Source organism: Talpa europaea, assembly GCF_964194135.1.
Source record: "Talpa europaea genome assembly, chromosome: 2".
Taxonomy (NCBI): domain Eukaryota; kingdom Metazoa; phylum Chordata; class Mammalia; order Eulipotyphla; family Talpidae; genus Talpa; species Talpa europaea.
Genome location: NC_140068.1, coordinates 89,246,220 through 89,267,563, shown reverse-complemented (window position 1 = coordinate 89,267,563; position 21,344 = coordinate 89,246,220). Strand labels below are relative to the sequence as shown.

Below are 21,344 nucleotides of genomic sequence, written 5' to 3'. Positions count from 1 at the left end.
CCGAGGTCACAGGGGACCGAAGGACCCTCAGCTCCCAGAGGGTCACGCGCGCCGGGGTCACCAGACACATCCCCCTGCCCCGCAAGGATTCGCACAACCTGGTTGGGCGCGCCCCGCCCCTTTCTCTTGTCGCCCCGCCCCTCATCCCCGCCCCACGACTACAAGTCCCATCCTGCCCTGCGCTCGCGCACATTACGCCAGAGCAAAATGGCCGACGCGGCGGCTACTGCCGGGGCCGGCGGCTCCGGAACGGTAAGGGCGGGAGGTGTGGGGCGGAAGCCAAGGGAGTCCGGGCATTCTTTAACTCTCCTCTAGCCTGGGCAGCCAGCTCATACCCAGAGGGCCAACCCCATCATGAGCTCCGAGTAGAGGAGGGTCTTTCAGGTCGGACTTGCCCCCCCTCCTCGGGACTTGGCGGCGGCCTCCTGAGTTGGGAGCCTGGGTGCTGATTGGCTCGTCCCTGTTGAGGGGGTTGGGAACCCGGAACACCTCCTGATTGGTGCTAAGCGGCCGTTTGCGCCTTTTTATTGGCCAGCCGAGGTTGGGAGGGATTCCCGTTTCAAAATATTTAGCTTTCCTGATTCTCTGACCTGTTATCCTTTGCCCTCCTATGTTCAGCATCCTGTGTTTGTTTTAATTTTCCTTAGTGAGATGGTGTGGCGATGGGTGGAATGAGAGAGACGTTATTTTTTGTGTGGGGGAGCGATGGGCATAAATTTATTTATTTATTTTTAAAGATTTATTTATTTATTTATACAAGCACTGGGTACAGTCAGAAGTGCAGGACGGTGAGAGGATTCACCAGAGCCAGAGTGGGGAGCAGAACAGGCAGAAGGACCGAAGTACACTGCTGAGGGGAGCAGCGGGCACGACAGGAGAAGTCTGTCACGCCATGTGGGACCCTCACCGGCAGCCGGGGATCGAACCGGCACTGCAGAGGCTGCAGATAGCTTCGCAGCCCAGCGCTCAACCGCTGCGCCACCAGGGGAGGCCCGATGGGCATAAATTTAATCGTGCATGTTTTTTCAGCTATATTTTCTGATTATCTATTAAAATAGAAAATAAACAGCCATTTTATGTTATGGGAATTGTAAGGTTTTTTTTTAAACATTTATTTATTCATGCATACAAGAACCGGGGTACAGACCAGTTGCGCGGGAAGGTGAGAGGACTCACCAGAGCCAGAGCGGGGAACAGAACAGGCAGACTGAAGAAATACACTGCTGAGGGGAGCAGTGGGCAAGACAGGAGAGGTCTGCTGCGCCATATGGGCCACTCGCCGGCCGACCGGGATCGAATCCGCGCTGCAGAGGCTGCAGACAGCTTCACAGCGCTGCATTCAACCTCCCGCACCACCAGCGGAAGCCCGGGAATTCTAAGCTTTATGTTAGGCAGAAAGACTGTCTTCGCATTTAGAGTATCCTAGATGCTAGGTGATTACTGAACCAAGATCTTAAGTCTACACATCCGGGACGTCACATGTTATTAGGCATTAATAGTTAAGTATTTAGCAAAATCACCATTGCTTGTCATTATGTGTGAACTATGTGGTTACATCCTTGTCCTGTGGATGAAAATTCTCTCTTTCTGGGTTGCTGATTCACAGAGATCTGGAAGTAAACAGTCCACTAACCCTGCTGATAACTACCATCTGGCCCGGAGGCGAACTCTGCAAGTGGTTGTGAGCTCCTTGCTGACTGAAGCAGGCTTTGAGAGTGCTGAGAAAGCATCCGTGGAAACCTTGACAGAGATGCTGCAAAGTTGTGAGTACTGGGAAACATTAGACCTTCTAAATATACGTTGTGTGTCCTGCATTATGATATTGTTGGAGAGGGTTTAAGAAGAAGGAGAGCATAAAAAAATTAGAATCAGATAGACTTGGATATAAGTCATTTGTCTGCCACTTAATAGCTTGGGCAGGTCACTAAACTCCTTGAACCTCATTTCCTTACTTGTGAAGTGAGATAATTATTTGCGCTTCATGGAGTTATGCATGAAGTGAGATACATACATTAAACATTTGATGCTGGGAGCATTATAAGCTCTTGATGACTTGTAAGTGCTGTTATTATCACCATTTGCTTTCTACGCTCAAATGACTTAAGAGTTTTGTGGAGAGTCAGGATTAATGCCCACAAAAGAAATGCTACCATTTTTAATGTAAGCAATTATCTGATTTATAAAAAGATGCAACAGGGCCTCCCTGGTGGTACAGTGGTTGAGCTCTGGGTTGCAAAGCTGCCCGAAGCCTCCACGGTGCTGGTTCGATCCCCGGCTGCTCCCCTGCCACTGGAGGAGGGTCCCACAGACCTCTCCTGCCGCCCGCTGCTCCCCTTAGCCGTGTACTTCGGTCCTTCTGCCTGCTCTGCTCCCCGCTCTGGCTCTGGCGAATTCTCTCACCCTCCCGCGCTTCTGACTGTACCCAGTGCTTGTATAAATAAATAAATAAATAAATAAATAAATAAATAAATAAATAAATAAATCTTTAAAAAAAAAGATGCAACAAAATTTTAAATGATACAAAATATCATTTTCAAAACAACATCAAAATAGGAGTGTCTATTTAACAACACTCAGCTCATATAACAAAGCAAATAGGTGAGTAGAATAACATTGTTCATGCTATAGTATGTTAATAACTGCCAGTAGAGAAAGTTGGTTGTAGGAAAATAGAGGAATTGTGTCTTAAAAGAATTAGAATCAAAAAACTCGAAAATCATGGGGCAGCCGCACAATGTTGTACCTGTGGCTTAAAAAGATGGGGATACAAGATACTTATACCCCAATTTCTCAGTCTCAGCAGCTGCACAGTTATACCAGGGATACACTTGGCATACAGATTGACTGCACTAAATCCAGATTGGCTGTATTGGAGGAATTGATAAAGTTAGCATCAACCAGGAGGTAGTAAGGTGGGACTAGCTATGTTTTATCTTGGAAGAATGAGTAAGGGTATTGGTGACTTCTCTTTCCATGAGTGGGACCCTTTTTTTCCTTTCCTTTTAGGCTTTATCCTTTTCTTTAAGCCACTGATTTCTGAGATTGCAGCATTTGCTTTACAGACACATACTTCCTTGCTTCTTTTGCTTCCCCATTTTCTGTTGTACTCCCGTTTCTTCCAGAATCACCCCACATGCTACCATTTTATATAATCAAATGCTATATTGTGTGATATAGAGTGAGGGTGGATAAGTTTTACAGAATGGGAAAGAAAAAAAACACTTTTTGTGTGTGTAGAAGAACTGGGGTCTAGACCAGAGGTGCAGGGGGTGAGGATTCACCAGAGACCGAGTGAGGAGCAGAACAGGCTGATTTTCTGAAATACACTGCTGAAGGGAGCAGCGGCCGAGATAGGAGAGGTCTGCTGTGCCATATGTGGGCTAGCTTCCTTGCCTGGGATCAAACTCAGGCTGTAGTGTTAATAGCACTGAGACTTAACACCTAGGCCACTAGGGAGGTCCTCCCACCCCCCCAAAAAAATAGTTTTTAAAGAAAATATCTTGAGATTTAGTAGAATAGGCTCACCTAGACGTTTCTGCATATACAGTGCATTTTCCTGTTGGGCTCTTTTTTAAGATGAGAAATGAGAGAATTTCAGGCTTTAGGTGGGGAGCAATAGCTATGAATGGAAGCGAGAGAAAGATTTAGGTAGAGGGAGAAGTTGAACTGCAGTGGAAGCTATGCAGAAAATTGGCCAATTCTGTGAGAGCTCTGGAGTAGTTATTAACCCTTGCCTTATCCCACATCAGACTGAGAAGGCCCTCCCTCCGGACCCTAGCCTGACCAGTCACTAAATGTGGGCTGCCTAAGGAAGGGCATTGTCTGGGGCAAGGTTGCTTTCTAGAACTGATGTTTAGAACTTTTGATACCAGATTTAGGCCTCCCTAGTGGCGCAGGGGTTAAAGTCTCAGCGCTATCAAGCTATCGCCAGCCACTGGGGCATGAGTTCAATTTCCAGCCAGGGAGCTAACTGATAGCAGACCTCTCCTGTCTCGACCACTGCTCCCCTCAGCAGTGTATTTTATACATAATAAAATACGTAAATAGTAACTACCCAGTCCCATCCCCCCAACCCCTAGTAAGTTCTAATCTACTTTTTATCTTTGTGAATTTTCTTTTGATATGTACCTCATTTAAGTGGATTCCTAAGATAACTGACTTTTGTATGTGACATGTTTTATTGAGCATAATGTTTTCAAGGTTCATCAGTGTTGTAGCATATGTCAGATTCATTCCTTTTGAAGGCTCAATTAATATTTTGTTGTATGTACATGCTACCTTTTTTTTTTTGAAAGATTTATTTATGCATAGAAGAACTGGGGTGTAGGCTAGAGGTGCAGGAACAAGGGGTGAGAAGATTCATCAGAGACAGAGTGGGGAACAGAACAGGCAGACTGACTAAAATACACTGCTGAGGGAGCAGTGGGCTTTCGAGAAAAGAGAGGTTTGCTGTGCCATGTGGGTCACCTCCCTGCCTGGGGATTGAACTTATGCTGCAGTGGCTGCTGATAGCTTCATAGTGCTGAGCCACCAAGGAGGCCCCCATGCTACATTTCTTATCCCATTCATCTGTTGTACACTGGGTTGTTTCCACTTTTTGGCTACTGTGAGTTCTGCTTCTGTGCACACTGGTGTACAAGTATCTTTTGGAGTCCCCACTTTCAGTTCTCTTGGGGGTATATCTGGGAGTGAAATTGCTAGCTCATGTGGTAATTCTTTGTTTAACTTTCTGGAAACTGAGACTAAGACTCTGTGCCTTTGATCCTTTCCTAGACATTTCAGAGATTGGGAGGAGTGCCAAGTCTTACTGTGAGCACACAGCCAGGACCCAGCCCACACTGTCAGATATTGTGGTTACTCTTGTTGAGATGGGTGAGTACGTCTGCGCTTTCCAGGTCTTTTTTTTAAAGATTTATTTGTTGGGCCTCCCCTGGTGGTGCAGGCGGTTGAGCGCAGCACTGTGAAGCTGTCCACAGCCTCTGCAGCGCCGGTTCAATCCCGGGCCTGCCAGTGAGGGTCCCACTTAGTGTGGCAGACCTCTCCTGCCTCACCCACTGCTCCCCTCAGCGGTGTATTTCGTCAGTCTGCCTGTTCTGTTCCCCACTCTGTCTCTGGTAAATCCTCTCACCCTCCCACGCATCTGGCCTATACCCTGGTTCTTGTATAAATAAATAAATTAATTTTTAAAAAAAGATGTATTTATTTATGCATACAAGAACTGGGGTACAGGCCAGAGATGCGGGAGGTGAGAGGATTCACCAGAGACAGAGCAGGAAACAGAACAGGCAGCTAGACTGAAGTACACTGCTGAGGGGAGCAGTGGGCGAGTCAGGAGAGGTCTGCTGCGCCATGTTGGCCGGCCAGCGATCGAACTCATGCTGTAGAGGCTGTGGACAGCTTCACAGCACTGTGCTTAACCCCTTGCACCGCTAGGGAGGCCCCCACTTTCCAGTTCTTTAAAGCAGCTGAGCGGGAGTTATGAGAGAGGAATCCCAGGAGTCAGCCACGACTTCTCAGTGTTCTTGAATTCCCTCATGTCTCTTGGTTTGCTTTTAGTTCGAGACTGTTAAAGGTATCTCACTCTCTCAATCACAAGAGGGTTCCTATTTAAGGGACCTGCTAACTCCCTATCGGAGAATTCTGCTGGAGATTCTTTTGAGTGGCAACAAAGCTCTTGAGTTTGGAGTTTAAGCTGTTTGTCCACAGCATCGCTCTCTTTCCATGTTCAATATTCAGTGGTCTGGGCAGTGATTTTTGGTTTCCTGTTTCTTAGGATTCAATGTGGACACTCTCCCTGCTTATGCAAAACGATCCCAAAGGATGGTCATCACTGCCCGTAAGTGACTTTGAACTGAGGTACTCAGTAAGTGCCCGACTTATGCTTATGGACTGAATCAATTAGCTAGGGCAGGGGTGGGTGTGCTAGTATTTGACTTTATTACAGGGTGATCTTTATTGGACTAGTAGGATTAAGATGTGAAGTTCAGTCACCAGAAAGGTAAACTGTCGCTGAGAAGTTGTGCTATGGCCCAGTAGAGTAATTAATGCTATTTAAAAAATGTGAAAGTTCTTGTTCTTCCTTAAATCAAGGGTCAGCTGTGGCCTGTGGGCCCGACACAGCCTGCTGCCTGTTTTTATATGAAAACAGCAATATTTACTTACCATCTTTGGTTGCTTTTGTGCTTTAATGGCAGAGTTAAGTAGTTGTAATAGACTGAGGGATTTGCAAAACCTATAATATTTGCTATCAGTGCCTTTACACAAAAGGTTTGAAGACCTCTGCCTCAGATAAACTGAGCAGGATATGACAAGTTTGGGCTTGTTGGACCCAGCGAAAATTCACTAGATTTTTATCCCCGCCCATCATGATTTTCCTGCAGGCATCTTTTTAAGAACTTCCCTCTCAAGAGGCCTACGCTTCCTTACACTGGCCCATTGTATGCCTTTGTTATCTAGGGTCTGTGGAAAGAGAATTAAAGCAATTGACCCCTTAGCGCCTGGGCATCATCTTTATGTCACACTTAGCTGCCCAGTGTCACTCAGTCATCCAGCAGGGCTTGGGGTGACTGTCTCAGGTTTTTAAGCCACTAAAGACCTTTTACTGATAGAAGTAAAAAGTGCCTGTTACATAGAACATTGAGGTCCAATGTTTGAAAAAGGTAGGGTTTGAGGAGATATCTAAAGCCTTGGGTGGATAAATAACCAGTTGTGACTCTGTTGCAGCTCCAGTGACTAATCAGCCAGTGACTCCCAAGGCCCTCACTGCAGGGCAGAACCGACCCCACCCACCGCACATCCCCAGCCATTTTCCCGAGTTCCCCGACCCCCATACCTACATCAAAACTCCGGTGAGTGACAAGGTCATGCGGGGAATTGAGGGGAAGGAAGAGGGACAGGACTGATGCAAAGCACAGAGTCCATTCCTACTGTCAGGCTGGAGTCCCAGAGTTTGTGGTGACAAGGTAATTGCCACACAGCTATTGCCCTTGACCTGTAGTCTTTGTATGAGTGTCCTAGGACTGCTGAAATGATGTGCCACAAGCTCAGTGGCTTAAAGCAACAGAAATGTTGGGGTGAGTTCATGCCACCTAACCTGTTCTGAGGGTTAGAACTTAAACATTGCTTTTGTAAGGGGGACACAATTCAACATTGTAACAGAACTTGGAGTGTCTTTCCTTATTGGGAAACAGTCTGGCAAAGGAGAATTAACAAGGAGATGGAAGTCAGCATCAGTTTTGCCTCTTCCACCAAAACACAAAAGTGCCTAGCCTCATGGAGAAGAGACTGGAAGGATAATCCACCAAGTGTTTGTAGTAGTTCTTAGTGGGATTACAGGTAACCTGTGTTGTTTGGTGTGTATTTTGGTGAGTTTCCCCAACTTTCCATCATAGAAATCTGGGGAAAGGTCTTACAAAACATAGTAGTATCATGAAATAGAACTTATCAGAACTCTGAGTTCTAGGTCTCCTTGAGGATGAGTTGAGCTGTCCTCGGTGGTTCACGCTGTTCTGTTTGCTGGGCTAGCAGTTTCACTTCCCCACGGGAAGGTGTGGTGTGCAGAAGAGTCCCCAAGGTCTTCCATACACTTCCTCTGTCCCCTGTACACACTGTATGTGGTGCAGATAATGGCCACTGTGCCAACTGTTAAGGCAAGTTCTCCAGGACTTTTCTCCGTATCTGAGGCTGTGGGGAAGGACAGAGAAGAAGAACAGAAGCAGCACAGCCATTGCTCTTGATCTATAGTCTCTGTCTCAGTGTCCTAGGGCTGTGGAAATGAAGTGCCACAAACTCAGTGGCTTAAAACAACAGAAATTTATTGTCTTAGTTCCAGAGGTTAGAAATCCAAAATCAAGATGTCGGCATGGTCTTGCTCCCTCTACAAACTGTAGGAGAACCCTTCCTTGCCACTTGTAGTTTTGGTGGTTGTAGCAATCTATGGTAGTCTCCTTCACACCAATGTCTGCCTTCATTTGTTTTTTTCTGTGTCTGTCTTCATGTGACAGTCCTTTTATAAAATTACACCAGTCCGGTTGGATTAGGGACCCACCCTATTCCAGCATGATCTCACCTCAACTGACTACATGTGAAATGACTTTCCAAGTAATAACCCTTTTCTGAGGGTTAGGACTTCAACATAACTTTTGTAAGGAGCACACAATTCAACCCTTAACAGTCCCTGACTTTTTTACTGTATCAATATCGGCAAAAAAATTACGCACATACTTCAGTATATGCTCACTTATTTATATGAATAATATAGTATACATTAAAGATAATCTGACTCTTATTAAAGGTTTGGAACGACTTTGTCCCTTCTCTGTTTGCTTTTTATTTTTTGGAACTTGGTTTAATTCTTTAGACTAATAAAGCTGGAGTTCTGATTCTAAGATCAGTTTATTTAAATACTTTAATGGCTGTCATCTTTGAGAAATATATATTACAAAGATTTGTACATCATTATGCTTAAGTCATAAAACTAAATTTGATGAATTTTGTTAAAATTTATCTATTGAAATTAATTACTTTTTGAATGCCAGACATTCGTCTTTAAAATAATTATAAAACTGGCATTTTAACATTTCTAACAAGTTTGTTCAAAATCTCCTCACTTCTCCGTTTTGGGAAGATTCTTAACAAGCCAGAAAAATCCTGTCTCTGTGTTTAAGTAAAAATGTGGGGCCTGTACAGGGACATAGTAGAAATGTCCCCATATCCTCCTTTGAAAGCCCTATATCGAGACATCTATCTCCATGTTAATGAAGAGTAGTTACTTTTGGGGTCATTGTTTAAAATGTCACCTTTATCATCACAATTTAAAATATTTTGGCTGACTTCTTGTTCTGAGTAGATCACGATCTCTTTTCACTCCCCAAAGAGCAGGAGGGTGAGACCTGCCATTTACTTCAGTTGTGCTGATGTTAGCAGCTTCAGTCTGTAGTCATTTGAGGCAGTCTTTTGGAACAACACGTGCATTTTTGAGAGGGTGAAACAAGATACTGCAATCCACAAACCCACTGAAGCAGCCGTGCACATGCTGCAGGATGTCACATTACACTGAAGGAACAAGGTGGTCCCTGTCGGGGCTCCCTTGCCCAGGATTCCCACTTTTCTTCAGGACGTGTCCTGTGCCTGCAGTCAGCTGTCATGGGAACTAAACGAAGGCCCAGGACAGTCACTAAATACTTATACGTTTCTTACATTTTAAAATTAAAAACAAATTTTAATGGTAGTTACATCTTTCTTTCTGCCTTTCCACTGCCCTTTGGGGCCCTCTGCTCTAAATGACAGTAGCAGGCCATTTAGGAGTAAAGGGTAGAAGGACACAGCAACAGCAAGGCAGGGACAGGAGCAGAGCAGAATGACCTGTGGGCCTAACTCTTGTGTCTTTGCTGTTCTCTTTTTAGACATATCGGGAGCCTGTGTCGGACTACCAGGTGCTGCGGGAGAAGGCTGCATCCCAGAGACGGGACGTGGAGCGGGCGCTCACCCGATTTATGGCCAAGACGGGGGAGACTCAGAGTCTTTTCAAAGACGACGTCAGCACGTTTCCATGTGAGAGCTCTCCCCTTGCCAAGCCCTGTCTTACTTTTGAGAAAATCACTGTCTTCTCTTTCTCTCAGCCTGGTAGAAAGAAACGTAAGGTTTGTCCTTTTCTTGGGTGCAGCTTCTTCTTCAAAATTCTGACTCCTTTCTCAGATCTCAAGGGCCCTGTCCCTAACTGATGACTCCGAAATAATAATGGGATTAGCCGCTTGAGGTATGTTGAGTTAACCTCATGTGTGACTGAGCCCCAGGCATCAGTGAGTCTCAGACAGAAGAGACACCGGCGTCAGGGGCCAGGGCAGCTGCAGAACATCTGCCAGGCTCTGCCCTTCACAGTGTCCTCTCACAGGGGCATCTCATTTACTGTCTCCTTGTAGCACTGCCATTCATCTGGGTGGCCAAGTTACTTCATGAATAGGCCTCAGTTTTTCCAGAGGTGAACAGGGAGATCAATTTGGTCATCAAGCTTCTACTCTTTGTGCCTGGCTCTGGAATAATTGCAGCTAACAGCTATTAAGTGCGAGACGCTGTGCTAATCATTCACATTATATCGGGCTCCTCCCCACCAGTCTCCTGAACATTTAGGAACTATTACCACCTCCATTGTAGGGAAGCCGGATTTATAGGGAAGAGAAATGAGGTAAGTTGCCTCAGGTCACACAGCAAGTAGGTAGCATTCAAACTTGGCTCTTGCTGATTTTAAACCTAGACACATTAAGAATAATGTGTCTCCTGTAAAATAGTGTGTCTCCTGATAACAATTCCATCATAGAAGTACACAGAGACTTCCTCTTAAATTTTTTTTTATTATCAATAAGTTCTTTTTATCCTCAATGTTTTTTGGAAGAACTGGAACTGGTTTCTCTGAAGTGCCTTCTAGCTCAGTGGATAAACATTCAAGGAGAGTTCTCAAGTGTAGTTTTTGAACTTGAGTTTTTTCGCTGAAGGAACCAATTTCTCTATTCTAGAAGTGAGGCTTAGAAGGTTAAACTGACCTGGGGTACAAGATAAGTAAGTGGATATTTTGCTCAGATTCAGTCCTAATTCTGTATCTGGTAAAAGTGAAGCTCTGAAACCATTGTTGGAGATCATATCCCACTCTGCCACTTTATGGTTGGAGAAGTCACTTACCCTCGGCCTCAGGCTCCTTCTCTGTGCAAAGGAATTGGTAATTGTCCTGAAATAGGGCACAGGGGAGGGTTAAAGATAGCAAGTGTGAAGTCTGTGGGACATTGCCTGGCCCAGGATAAGTGCTTGAAGCATTAACCTTTATTGTCATGTGGTGCTGCTCACTAAGCTGTTGTCAGGCCCTAGGCCAGCGGCAAGGACTCCATGACAGTGGAATTGTGCCTCTCTTCCAATTTCCCAGTGATTGCTGCCAGACCTTTCACCATCCCCTACCTGACAGCTCTTCTTCCATCTGAGCTGGAGATGCAACAAATGGAAGAGACGGATTCCTCAGAGCAAGATGAACAGACAGATACAGAGAACCTTCCTCTTCATATCAGCACGGTGGGTCCTCCCTTTTTCATGCTTCAGAGTACTCTGAGAACTAGTCCACACTGCTCTCAGTCTGCCACCCTGGGAATTGAATGTGACCTATCACAGGTCTCTGGTTTTATGTTAGGGGCTTGCACGATGAACTTAGGAGCATCCACGTGTGACCTGATCTCCACCTTGCGACCTAAGTCCGTATCCTAGGCACTTATTCATTCAACAAATACTGAATGCCTGCCAGAGCCAACTGTGGGGAATTAGTGGAGACAAATTAGATGAAATTTCCTGCTCTCCTGAAGCTAAGGAAAAATAATAAACTCGAAGCTAGGAATTAGGTATGGGCATTGGGGGAAGGTTATTAGATAGGTTAACTGAGCAGGTGACCTTTTTTTTTTTTTTTTTTGCCAATTTATTTTATTTTATATATTTTTTACATCATTTTTCATTTAGAGGTTGACCTTTGAGTAAAGGCCTAAAGGAAACAAAGCTTGCACCTATCTGGGAGTAGACCTTTTCTCCGAGAGAGCAGCAAATGTAAAGGTGGAGCTTGCCTGCAGTGCTGAAGAACAACAGAGCCATCAGGGTGGCCATGGTGGCGTGGCCAAGGGGGAGGTAGCAGGGAATAAGGTCAGAAAGCATGTGGGGAATCCAATTTTAAAAATTATACTACACACCTAGGCATTTTCTCAGTTAGATGGGGAGCGGTAGAAGCGCTGAGCAGGGGAGGGCCAGGCGCTGGTGTGGCTTTCCTGGCAGGCTCAGTCATGGTGCCGTTTGAGGGGAGACCCTAGGGAAGAAAGGCAGCAGCAGAGGGAGCAGTGAGGAGGGTGTTGCACTAAACTAAGAGATGGTGGTCAAAGTGAAGGTGATGAGGCATGATCAGAAAGTTATTTGGTCAAATTCTAGATTGTTTTCAGAGCAGAGCCAACTGGCAGAATGGATGTAGGAGAAAAAGAGAGTCAGAGAGAACTGCAAGGCTTTTTGCCTGAACAACAAAAAGTGGCGTAACCATCAGCCAGGGTAGGGAAGACTGAGTGGAACAGGTGGGTGGGGGATGCCAGGAGTCCAGGTTTAGAGGAGTTAAATTGGAGATGCATATTAGCCCTCCAGGGGGTGATATCAGGTGGTAGGGTGGTTGTGAGCATTGGGAGTTCAAAGAGCTGTTAGGGCTACTGAAGTGAATTGGGGCATCCTCAGCATGCAGATGAGAGTAGATGAGCTCTCCTAGGGAGCAAGTGAGGATAAAAAAGAGGTGCAGGGACTGATTCTTGGGATACCTACTATTTAGAGGGAAAGGAAAGTGGGAGCTCGAGGCGATAGAGAAAGCATAGCAGAGAGGTGGGAGATGAAGTGGGGGAACATGGTGTCCTGGGGACTAATAGAGGAAAGTGTTTCTGGAACAAAGAATGATTAGCTGTTTTAAAAGCTGTGTTAGTTACAGTAACATGAGAACAGAATCCGTCCCTGAGATTTGGCTATGTGAATGCATTCTGTGTCCTTGACAAGCAACTTCAGTAAGAATGAGAGCAAGAACCTGGAGCAAATTCACAGAGAATGGGGGAGTAGAAATTGTAGTTGGTGAGTATAAACTTGCACTGTCTATTACAGTAGCTGCTAGCCACATGTGGCTGTAATTATAATTAATAGGAATAAAACTAAAAATTCAGTTATTTAGTCTAGTTGCCATCGGGGCAGTACAGATGTGATCATTTATAGAATCCGAGAAAGTTCCATTGGACAGCACTTACATAAGTGATCATTTCAAGGAATCTTGCTGTAAAAAGAAAGAGAAATGGAGCAGTAACTGAAGGGTGAAAATGAAGGAGTTAAGGGAAGTGTTTTTATTTAAGACAAAAGAACAGAGTGTTTATATGCTGATAGGAATGATCTGGTGGAGGGGGAAATTGATGCAGGAAAACGAGAAACATTTGGAACGTTGTTCCTTGGTAGGTAAGAAGGCATGGGGATCTAGTGCCCAAATGGAGGGGTTAGCCACTTTAGTCTCACCTAGGCTATGAGTTAGTGTATGTGGGCACTGAGACAGAGAGGGTGAGATGTGCCCTTGGGGACCTGTGGGTGTTCTTTTCTGCTTTTCAAGTGTTGTAAAGGATTAAGCCATTCTTGCTTCTACCTTTTGGGAGAGAAAGTACCAATTGGAGTCACAGGACTGCTGGAAGCCCTAATGCCTTTAAAGCATACAGGCCCCTATTGTCAGGTTACATCATTCCGCCATCCTTTAAGATCAGTCCTGGCTTTTAAGCAAAAAATGCTGTAGTAGTTGTAGTTGGGCCGAGTGTTCTTTGGTCTCTGTGATGCGATGCCGAATACAGCCAGCAGCTCCAGGATGGCCAACGTGTGCTGTCTCAGTTATTCGCTGAAGGTCTTCCTTGCTTGTGCTCATTTCGTTAATGTTGAATTATTTCTTTGAGAATTAGGGCTGGGAGCCTATGGCCTTACATAAAGCTGAGGAACTTGTTACTCTCCGCTTCTGTTTTGAATTCAGTTCATTTGGTCTGAGATAGGATGACTGGATCATGGACTGAAAGGAGGTTCACCTTATGAGGAGGAATCTTCCAAGCAGATGTCACCAGACATTTGTAAGTACAATGTAGTTAAAGGGCTTGCAGATGTGTTTTTGAACAATCCAGGTAATGATAAAAGTGAGGTCACAGCGGTGAGTGAACTGAGGATGAGAGAATGCAGGGGCTGCCTAAGGACTCCTGGATACTGAGGGGCTAAGCCAGACAGCAAAGAGGGGTGACCCTCAGAGTCAGACTGACCTGGAATTCAGACTGTGCTCCTTTCCAGATAGGTGACTTTCTTCATGTAAGCCAGCATCTGAATGTTTCCTCACACATACAAATAGAAATAGGAGCACCTACCTCCTGGGGAAGAGAGGGCCTGGCACACAGCGCTCATGGCACCTTTGTTCCCTCCCCTACTGTCTTAACCACATAATCTGTTAAAAAATTAAATTAAATTAAAAAGATTCCAAGAAAAGGATTCTAAAAAATTTATATGCGATTGCTTGGACTTGTTCTTTTGTTGGTCTGGCAAATTCAGAATGTGTGTAAAAATTCAGAATGTACAAAAAGATGTATGGTGATGATTCTTCTCCAATCAGACGTTCCCTGTCTCCACACTGCAGCCAGTGGTACCAGTCTCTGGTGTGTCCCAGAGACACTGTATTTTATTGTTTTAAACACAAATAACAAATCCCACGGTTTTCCCCTGGCTTTTTTTCCTTATCGATTAATCTTGGTGATTCCATACAAGGAACTTCTTTATCGCTCACCACTTTGTGGCATCCTGTTGTGTGGACGCCATTTAATTTAACCAGGTCCCTGTGAACATTTAGGTGGTTTTATTTTTAGCCTTTATAGACATTGTTACAGTGAGTTGGTATTAAAATTAGGATTTCATCTGTGGTTGACACTGCCTCTCTCAAGGACAGTCTGCTGTCAGCTACCTACTGATGTTAGATAGTTGCTATGGTTAACCTGGTCCTGGTTCCTCCGTGTGCTTGAACATAAAGGAGTATTCGTTTTAAGTTAGTGTATAGTAGAACGTCTTTTCCTCAGACATTTGAACTCTCTGCCTTCTGCAGGTGACCTCAGTGTCTGAACTTCTACTCCTTTGTAAACCGACCACAACCATTTACTCGGCAGGCATTTATTCAGTACCTAGTGTGTGCTGGATACTGTTCTGGGTGCTGGGGACACATTGATGAACAGAACAAAGAAGACAGTTGCCTTTTGGGAGCCTGTGTTTGGCAGTGAGGGAGAGATTGTCGCGCTAACATGAAGAAGTCATTAGAAAGCTTACATGAAAGTGCCGTGGACGGGAACAGTGGAAAGACCCAGGTAGAAGGGTGGAGGTTTTGATTTAAACAGGGTGCTGGAGGAAGACATCACTGAGAAGGGAACTTGAGCAGAAGCTTGAAGGAGCTGAGGGAGTGAACCATGTGGCTGTCTAGGGAAGAGTATTCTGGAAAGGGAACAGCCCGGAGGCCAGTGTGGCTATGGCTGAGGGAGGCTGGGGAGAGGAGGAAGGAGTCAGGTCAGGTAGGGTCTTTTAGGCAGTTTTACAAACTGGCTCTTCACTGGGTGACTTGGGGTTATGGGGAGTGTGGAGCAGAGTAGGGACATATCTTCAGGGGCCGCTGCTGCCATGAGAATGGACAGGAGTGGGGCATCAGTTACGAAGCAATTACGGCATCTGAACGAGAGAGCCAGAGGTGGGTCCCCTCAGGGCGGCTACAGTAGACCTAGTGGAGTTGGTCAGATTCTGCCTGTATTTTATTTTATATATTTTTTTAAAGATTTATTTATTTATTTATACAAGCACTGGGTATAGTCAGAAGCGCAGGAGGGTGAGAGAATTCACCAGAGCCAGAGCAGAGAGCGGAGAGCAGAACAGGCAGAGTGATGAAGTACACTGCTGAGGGGAGCAGCGGGCAGCAGGAGAGGTCTGCGCGCCATGTGGGACCCTCACCCGGCGGCCGAGGATCGAACAGGTACTGCAGAGGCTGCGGGCAGCTTTGCAGCCCAGCACTCAACCGCTGCACCACCGGGGAGGCCCTCTGCCTGTATTTTAAAGGAAAAGCAAAGAAGTTTTCCTAACAGATTGGATGTGAGATGTCAGAGAAAGAAAAGCCAGAATGACTGTGGAGTTGTAGGCTAAGAGAGGTGCCGACAGCTGTGATGGGGAGGACTTTACGAAGAGAGATTTTGTGTACTGGGAGGGTCAGGAGCTCAGTTTTCGGCATGCTAAGTTTGAGAAGCCTGTTTGACACTCAGGTGGAGATGTCGAGTGAGTAGTTGGCCATGCAAGCCAGTAAGTCAGCAGGGCTGGAGAGGTACCTGGGAACTGTGGGAGTGAGGATGATACTAAAAGCTGAGGCTGGATGCAGACACCAGGTAGGGGTCTCGATAGAGCTCACTGGCATTGCCTGCATCTGGCGTTTCCAGCTCAAGGAACTTCTGACAGGCCTTTCTGTTGACCCCCTTTGTACAAATCTAAGCTTGATAACTCATTTCTGTTATTTCCTACCCTCCCTTCCCCCATCTCAAGGTTGCCCATCCGAAAGAGGCAAGAAGGTGGCATTTCCTCATGCTGTCCTTGGGAGAAGGACTGACCCATGTCCTGGCCTGTGAGACACAGTGAGCTGAGTGGAGGCAGCCCCACTCTAGCAGCGATCTCTGCTGTCTTTTCAGCACCCCTAACTGTGTCACCTCCATCCTTATTATCTTAGGAAATACTTAAGGCATGGTTGAAGTGAACTTAAGTAACTTTGAACATGGGGTGCTTACCATAGAGAAATAATCAGGGAAGTAGGGGGTGAGTTACAAAAGTAGGCCATTAAGAGGTTGCGAACGAAATACCCAAGGCACATCTGGTTGTGGTCAGATTTTGTGTCTGGGCCTGATCTGGCAGGAGCTAGGGTGATCGTGGGACACTGGCTGTCAGGAGCTCTTCCAGAGGCCCAGGAGGACTGAAGGTCACCTCGTGGTCACACCAGGTGTTGGGGAGGGAAAGCACAGGAACCCTGGATGCAGCAGAGAACAGCAGTGATGGGGTGATGTGGGCAGTGTGCAGGGGAGCCTGGAGGTGAGCCAGTTTCTTCAGGCTTATTGAACCTGAGAGTGGTGTCCCTGTCCTAAGCCAGCTGTACCTTGGGGACCATGCTGTTCATTTCAGGCCTCTGCTCTGCTGTTCTTTTGCCTCAAGTTACAAAACAGGACTCTCAGTGGCAGGGCCCTGGTCTGTCACCAGAGGGCGCAACCCAACCGCTTCTGCTCATGTAGTCATTAAGGTCTCAGCACCTACATGGAGTTCTTCCCCCGCTTCCTCTGTAGTTCCTGCTCATTTTAAACAACTTGGGAAATAGGAGAGAATATAAATAAAGGCGTATCAAGCATCCATATTTCCAGACTCCAACCAACCATATTCCCAGTTTTTAAAATTTCATCATGTTCTTTTCTTTGTGTGAATACATACCATTGTGATTTTAAAAAAATCTTTTTAAAATTGGGATCATAGTGAATACTTGTAATTTAGAGACTTTTCACCAAATCACACATTCCTCAGAAAGCAAGCTGTAAGAGATGTGCTTCACGGGTTGCAGATAAGAATTATTGATGACGCCTCCATGTTGGTACCTGCAGCTCTGCTTTACCATGATGGAAACCCTCAGGGCTCAAGTTTCTGGCCTTTACTGCCATAGGGTCATTGGTACCAAGTTGCAAGTATCAGATGTTTGAAGACTCGGGGGCAGCGGGGTTGGGGGGGGTTGTGGATCTGTTAGGATTTACATTGGCTTTGGTCCAGGAGATCCCCTGTGCACGTGACTTGTTCTGATCCTATGTGTCTGTCCTGCAAGGCATCAAGTGTACTTCTTTTTCTGTCCACAGTCTGGGCTTCCTCCCTGAAGCATCTGAGTTATTGCCTCTGGTCCCCCAGCCTTACCAGTTCTCTGTCCTTTCACGTCCCTGTCTTCTCACGAGATTCAGGGTTTTGTGTATTCTACTGTCAGAGCTGTCACTCTCGCCTTCCTCTACAGCTGCCGAGGCCTTGTTTCCCTGGGGCAGAGACAGATTCATCAGAAAGAAGGTGGCCCTGGGGCTTCTAATTTCTACATGAAAGGAATGCTGATAGTTGTTTGTATTATGGGCATGATCTCTTTCCTTATGCCGTTGGTGTTTTGCTTTATTTCGGCTTTTGCTCAAAGGATGATTCTGGAGCTGAGAAGGAGAACACCTCTGTCCTGCAGCCAAATCCCTCCTTGTCAGGAAGCCGGAATGGGGAGGAGAATGTCATCGATAACCCCTATCTGCGACCTGTGAAGAAACCCAAGATCCGCAGGAAGAAGTGAGTTGGAGGCTGGGGTGCAGAGAAGCCTCTCTGGCCAACCAAGGTGGTTTCTCTGATCCTTCGCGGAAAAGAGAGGCTCACCAGTAGGTCTGGACTTTGAGGAAAGCTACTCTGGTGAGAGGAAATATTCCCCCTTTTCTTCTTCTCACTGTCTCCCATATGTACCTCTTATTCCATAGAGGTTGAGTGTCTTGCAGCCGGGGAACCAACCCTCACAGCCCTGGAGTTGTTCTCCCATAGAAGCATAGCTGGGAGGGCTCCACCAGGCAGGCCCATGGATTCCTCTTCTTTCTAGGTCCCTCTCGTGAACTGAGAAGGAAGCAGGCCTTGTTAGAGGGATGTGGACGCCGCCCTCCAGGGGGAGTTAGCCACTCGAGGGAAGAAGAGAGAGTGGCCTCTTCGTGGTCAAGCAGAGGCTGCCCAGGGTGTGATGGGGCATGATTTTAATAGCAAACTCTCTGTTAAGATGACCTCTTCTCATTGGATATTTGGGTTGAGGAAGCTACAAAGGTAATAACTAAGTTTTCTTCATCAGCCAGGCCATCATACAGGGCATAGGAACCCAGCTGGTGACTTCATTGATTATCACAAGATTTGATTCCTTTGAAACCTGAAGTCCAGGGAAGATGGCAGGAAAGAAAGGTCTCTCTCTTTGTTTTGCTTACTGCCAGAAAGACTGTTTGCCTGCTTTGTGTGTCAGGATATCTGGACCCCTTTTACTGACTCACGATTTGTGGCAGCTGGTTTTATCGTCCCAGAGCTTCATTCTTACTTCTCTCCTCACTTGGGCTCCAAGTGCCCTGTTGATCTGATCAGAGGTGATTTTGTTAGAAACAGATGGCCCTGATGTCACAGCCTAACCTGGGCAACATTTTCTTGAGGGATTTATCAGTTAGCATCCCACTGTGGAAGGTGTGCTCAGGGGACCTTCCCCCCACCAATTCCTGCCCCTCCTGATATAAGATGTTTTCTCTGACAAGAGCCTCAAGCAGCAGATATATTATGTTGTAACTTGTTGGAGGAACCCAATTGTAGACAACAGGAAAAGGATAGGGTAGGGGAAGGGGTCGGGGTCAGGGTTTGAGGGCTGGGCTGGGCCTTGTCTTCTGAAAGCTGAGAAGCCTGGCCAGTCTGCTGGAAGACTGCCGTGCATGGAAGGCCTGTGTGTTCTTCCAGAAGCAGGTCTGAATTTGTTCAACTTCTTTGCCTCCTGAGAAAGATCCTCTGAACCAAAAAACAATTGTGTAAGGAAGACGCCAGACAAGCTGATGGCCTTTGGCTGATCACTGAAGGAAAATATTTTAAAGCCAAATCCAAGGAAGAAAAATGCCAGCAACACCTGAAAGTTAACATAAGATAATGGAGTTCACTGGATTGCATCCTAAAGTCCCTGTCGAACTTTGCATAGACCTGGCTTCTGTGGTCATCTCTTAATCTTCCATCCTCTTGTGAAATTGAAAACTTTTTGTATGGAACTATGTGACCTGATGGCAGGCCCCATGTTCCTCTGGCCTCATTGATCTCTAGGGCACTCCATCCCACTGCCTGGAAGGAAAGAGCTGCTGCCAGTAACAGAAGCGGGGTGCCAGGGAGAAATTTGGATTCCCCAACTGGACCAAATAAGAGTTTCTCAGGTATTTGGTGACCTGAAACGCTTACACTTGAACATAGACTGGGTCTGTGCTGACCCCATAGGGTCTGTAATTGCGTTATTGGTGATTGTTGGCCTGTCTAGTTTAAATACTGTCCAGGCGTGAGCTCTGGTGGATGCAGGGGTGAAACCATCACAACTCTTGACAGCCATGTTCCAGTTGGCAGGGCACAACTGCGGTACCTCTTGCCAACAAAAGCCTGGTGAACGCCATGTCTGGGGGAGGAAGTGGGATTTGGAGAAGAGTTACCATTTCTGCTGCTGAGACTTCAGAGGCTGTGCTGCTGTGAGTCTGTTCTGGATGGAAAATAGTGGTTAGTTGACTTGAAACATTGGCCCAATTATTGTGTAAAAATTGTGTGTAATTAACTGTATATTTATAAATTTCTATTTTTATAAGTTGGGGGGGGGATTCTGGAAGGGAAAATGTAGTAAACAGAGCCAGATTAAGAATGCAATTGATGATCTCTTAATAAAAGTTCATAATAAAAACTTTGTAAATGAAACAATTACCAGTTTCAAACCTAATTTGTATTCATAAATTGGTGCAATTGGTAAAGAAGTAGGGCTGTATAAGCCCTTCCTTTGGACTGTGAAAGGTATGCTCAGGTGCCCTGAGAACTGTCTAGGACTTTTTACTTAGGAAATTTTTTTTTTTTTAAGATTTATTTATTTATACAAGAACTGGGGTACAGTCAGAAGCGGGGGAGGGTGAGAGAATTCACCAGAGCCAAGAGCAGAACAGGCAGACTGACCAAATACACTGCTGAGGGGAGCAGCGGGCGCAGCAGGTGAAGTCTGCGCGCCATGTGGGACCCTGGCCAGCGGCCGGGGATCAAACGGGTGCTGCGGAGGCTGCGGGCAGCTTCGCAACCCAGGGCTCAACTGCTGCGCCACCGGGGAGGCCCTACTTTGGAAATTTTTTTAACACTAAAGAGGAAGGTATAGATATATTCCCTATGTGTCCACCCACCTTCAACATGTTTTTCAATTCTCTTTCATTTGTTTCTCCCACCTTTTTTCCTTTGGTTTTTTTCTTCCTGGAGTATTTGTTAAGGCAAATCCCAGTCCTGTGTCATTTAATGCAGATGCCAGTACATATCTCTGCAAGATCTCTCTAGTTTTAATCTTGAAGCGATTTCATATTCACAGATACTGCAAAAAAATAAAATGTTCAGGGAGGTTCTGTGCCCACTTCCACCAGTCTTTCCCAGCTGTGGCATCTTGTATAACTGGTGCAGTATCACAACTGGGAAATTGACATTGGTACAACCCACAGAGCTTATTCAGGTTTCACCAGCCCATGTATGCGTGTGTGTCTGTGTATCTGTGCAATTTGAGTAGATTTGTGGAACCATCAGCACAATCAAAATACACAACATTGGGCCTTCCTGGTGATGCAAGGGGTTAAGACGCAACCCATGAAGCTATCTGAAGCCTCTGCAGCACGAGTTCAATCCCCAGCCAGGGAGCTACACACATGGCACAGCAGACCTCTCCTGACTCGCCTGCTGCTCCCCTCAGCAGTGTATTTCAGTCAATCCACCTGTTCTGTTCCCCGCTCTGTCTCTGGTGAATCCTCTCACCCCGCACCTCTGGCGTATACCCCAGTTCCTGTATGCATAAATAAATAAATCTTTAAAAAAAAGATACACAACATTCCTTTCACCACAAGGCTCCTTAATGCTATAGCTTCATAACCACATCCACTCCTACCAGGCAGCCATTGCTACTTTCCATGTCTGTCATTTTATTTAAAGAATGTTATAGAAAGTTTGTA

At 45.9% G+C, this 21,344-nt stretch overlaps 1 protein-coding gene across 2 annotated transcripts; it reads left to right on the top strand.

Moving 5' to 3' along the window:
- Nucleotides 1-207: 207 nt before the first annotated feature.
- TAF8 (TATA-box binding protein associated factor 8) lies at nt 208-17,914 on the top strand (the record flags this gene model as incomplete). Of its 2 annotated transcripts, none has more annotated exons than XM_084227922.1 (8): nt 208-252; nt 1,619-1,763; nt 4,774-4,872; nt 5,774-5,836; nt 6,724-6,848; nt 9,405-9,552; nt 10,913-11,055; nt 17,771-17,914. In XM_084227922.1, the coding sequence occupies 8 exons, from the start codon at nt 208-210 to the stop codon at nt 17,912-17,914; spliced, it is 912 nt and encodes a 303-aa protein (XP_084084048.1). The 2 variants fall into 2 exon arrangements, with proteins under 2 accessions (XP_084084048.1, XP_084084047.1); XM_084227921.1 differs by having other exon boundaries at nt 1,607-1,763.
- Nucleotides 17,915-21,344: the final 3,430 nt, after the last annotated feature.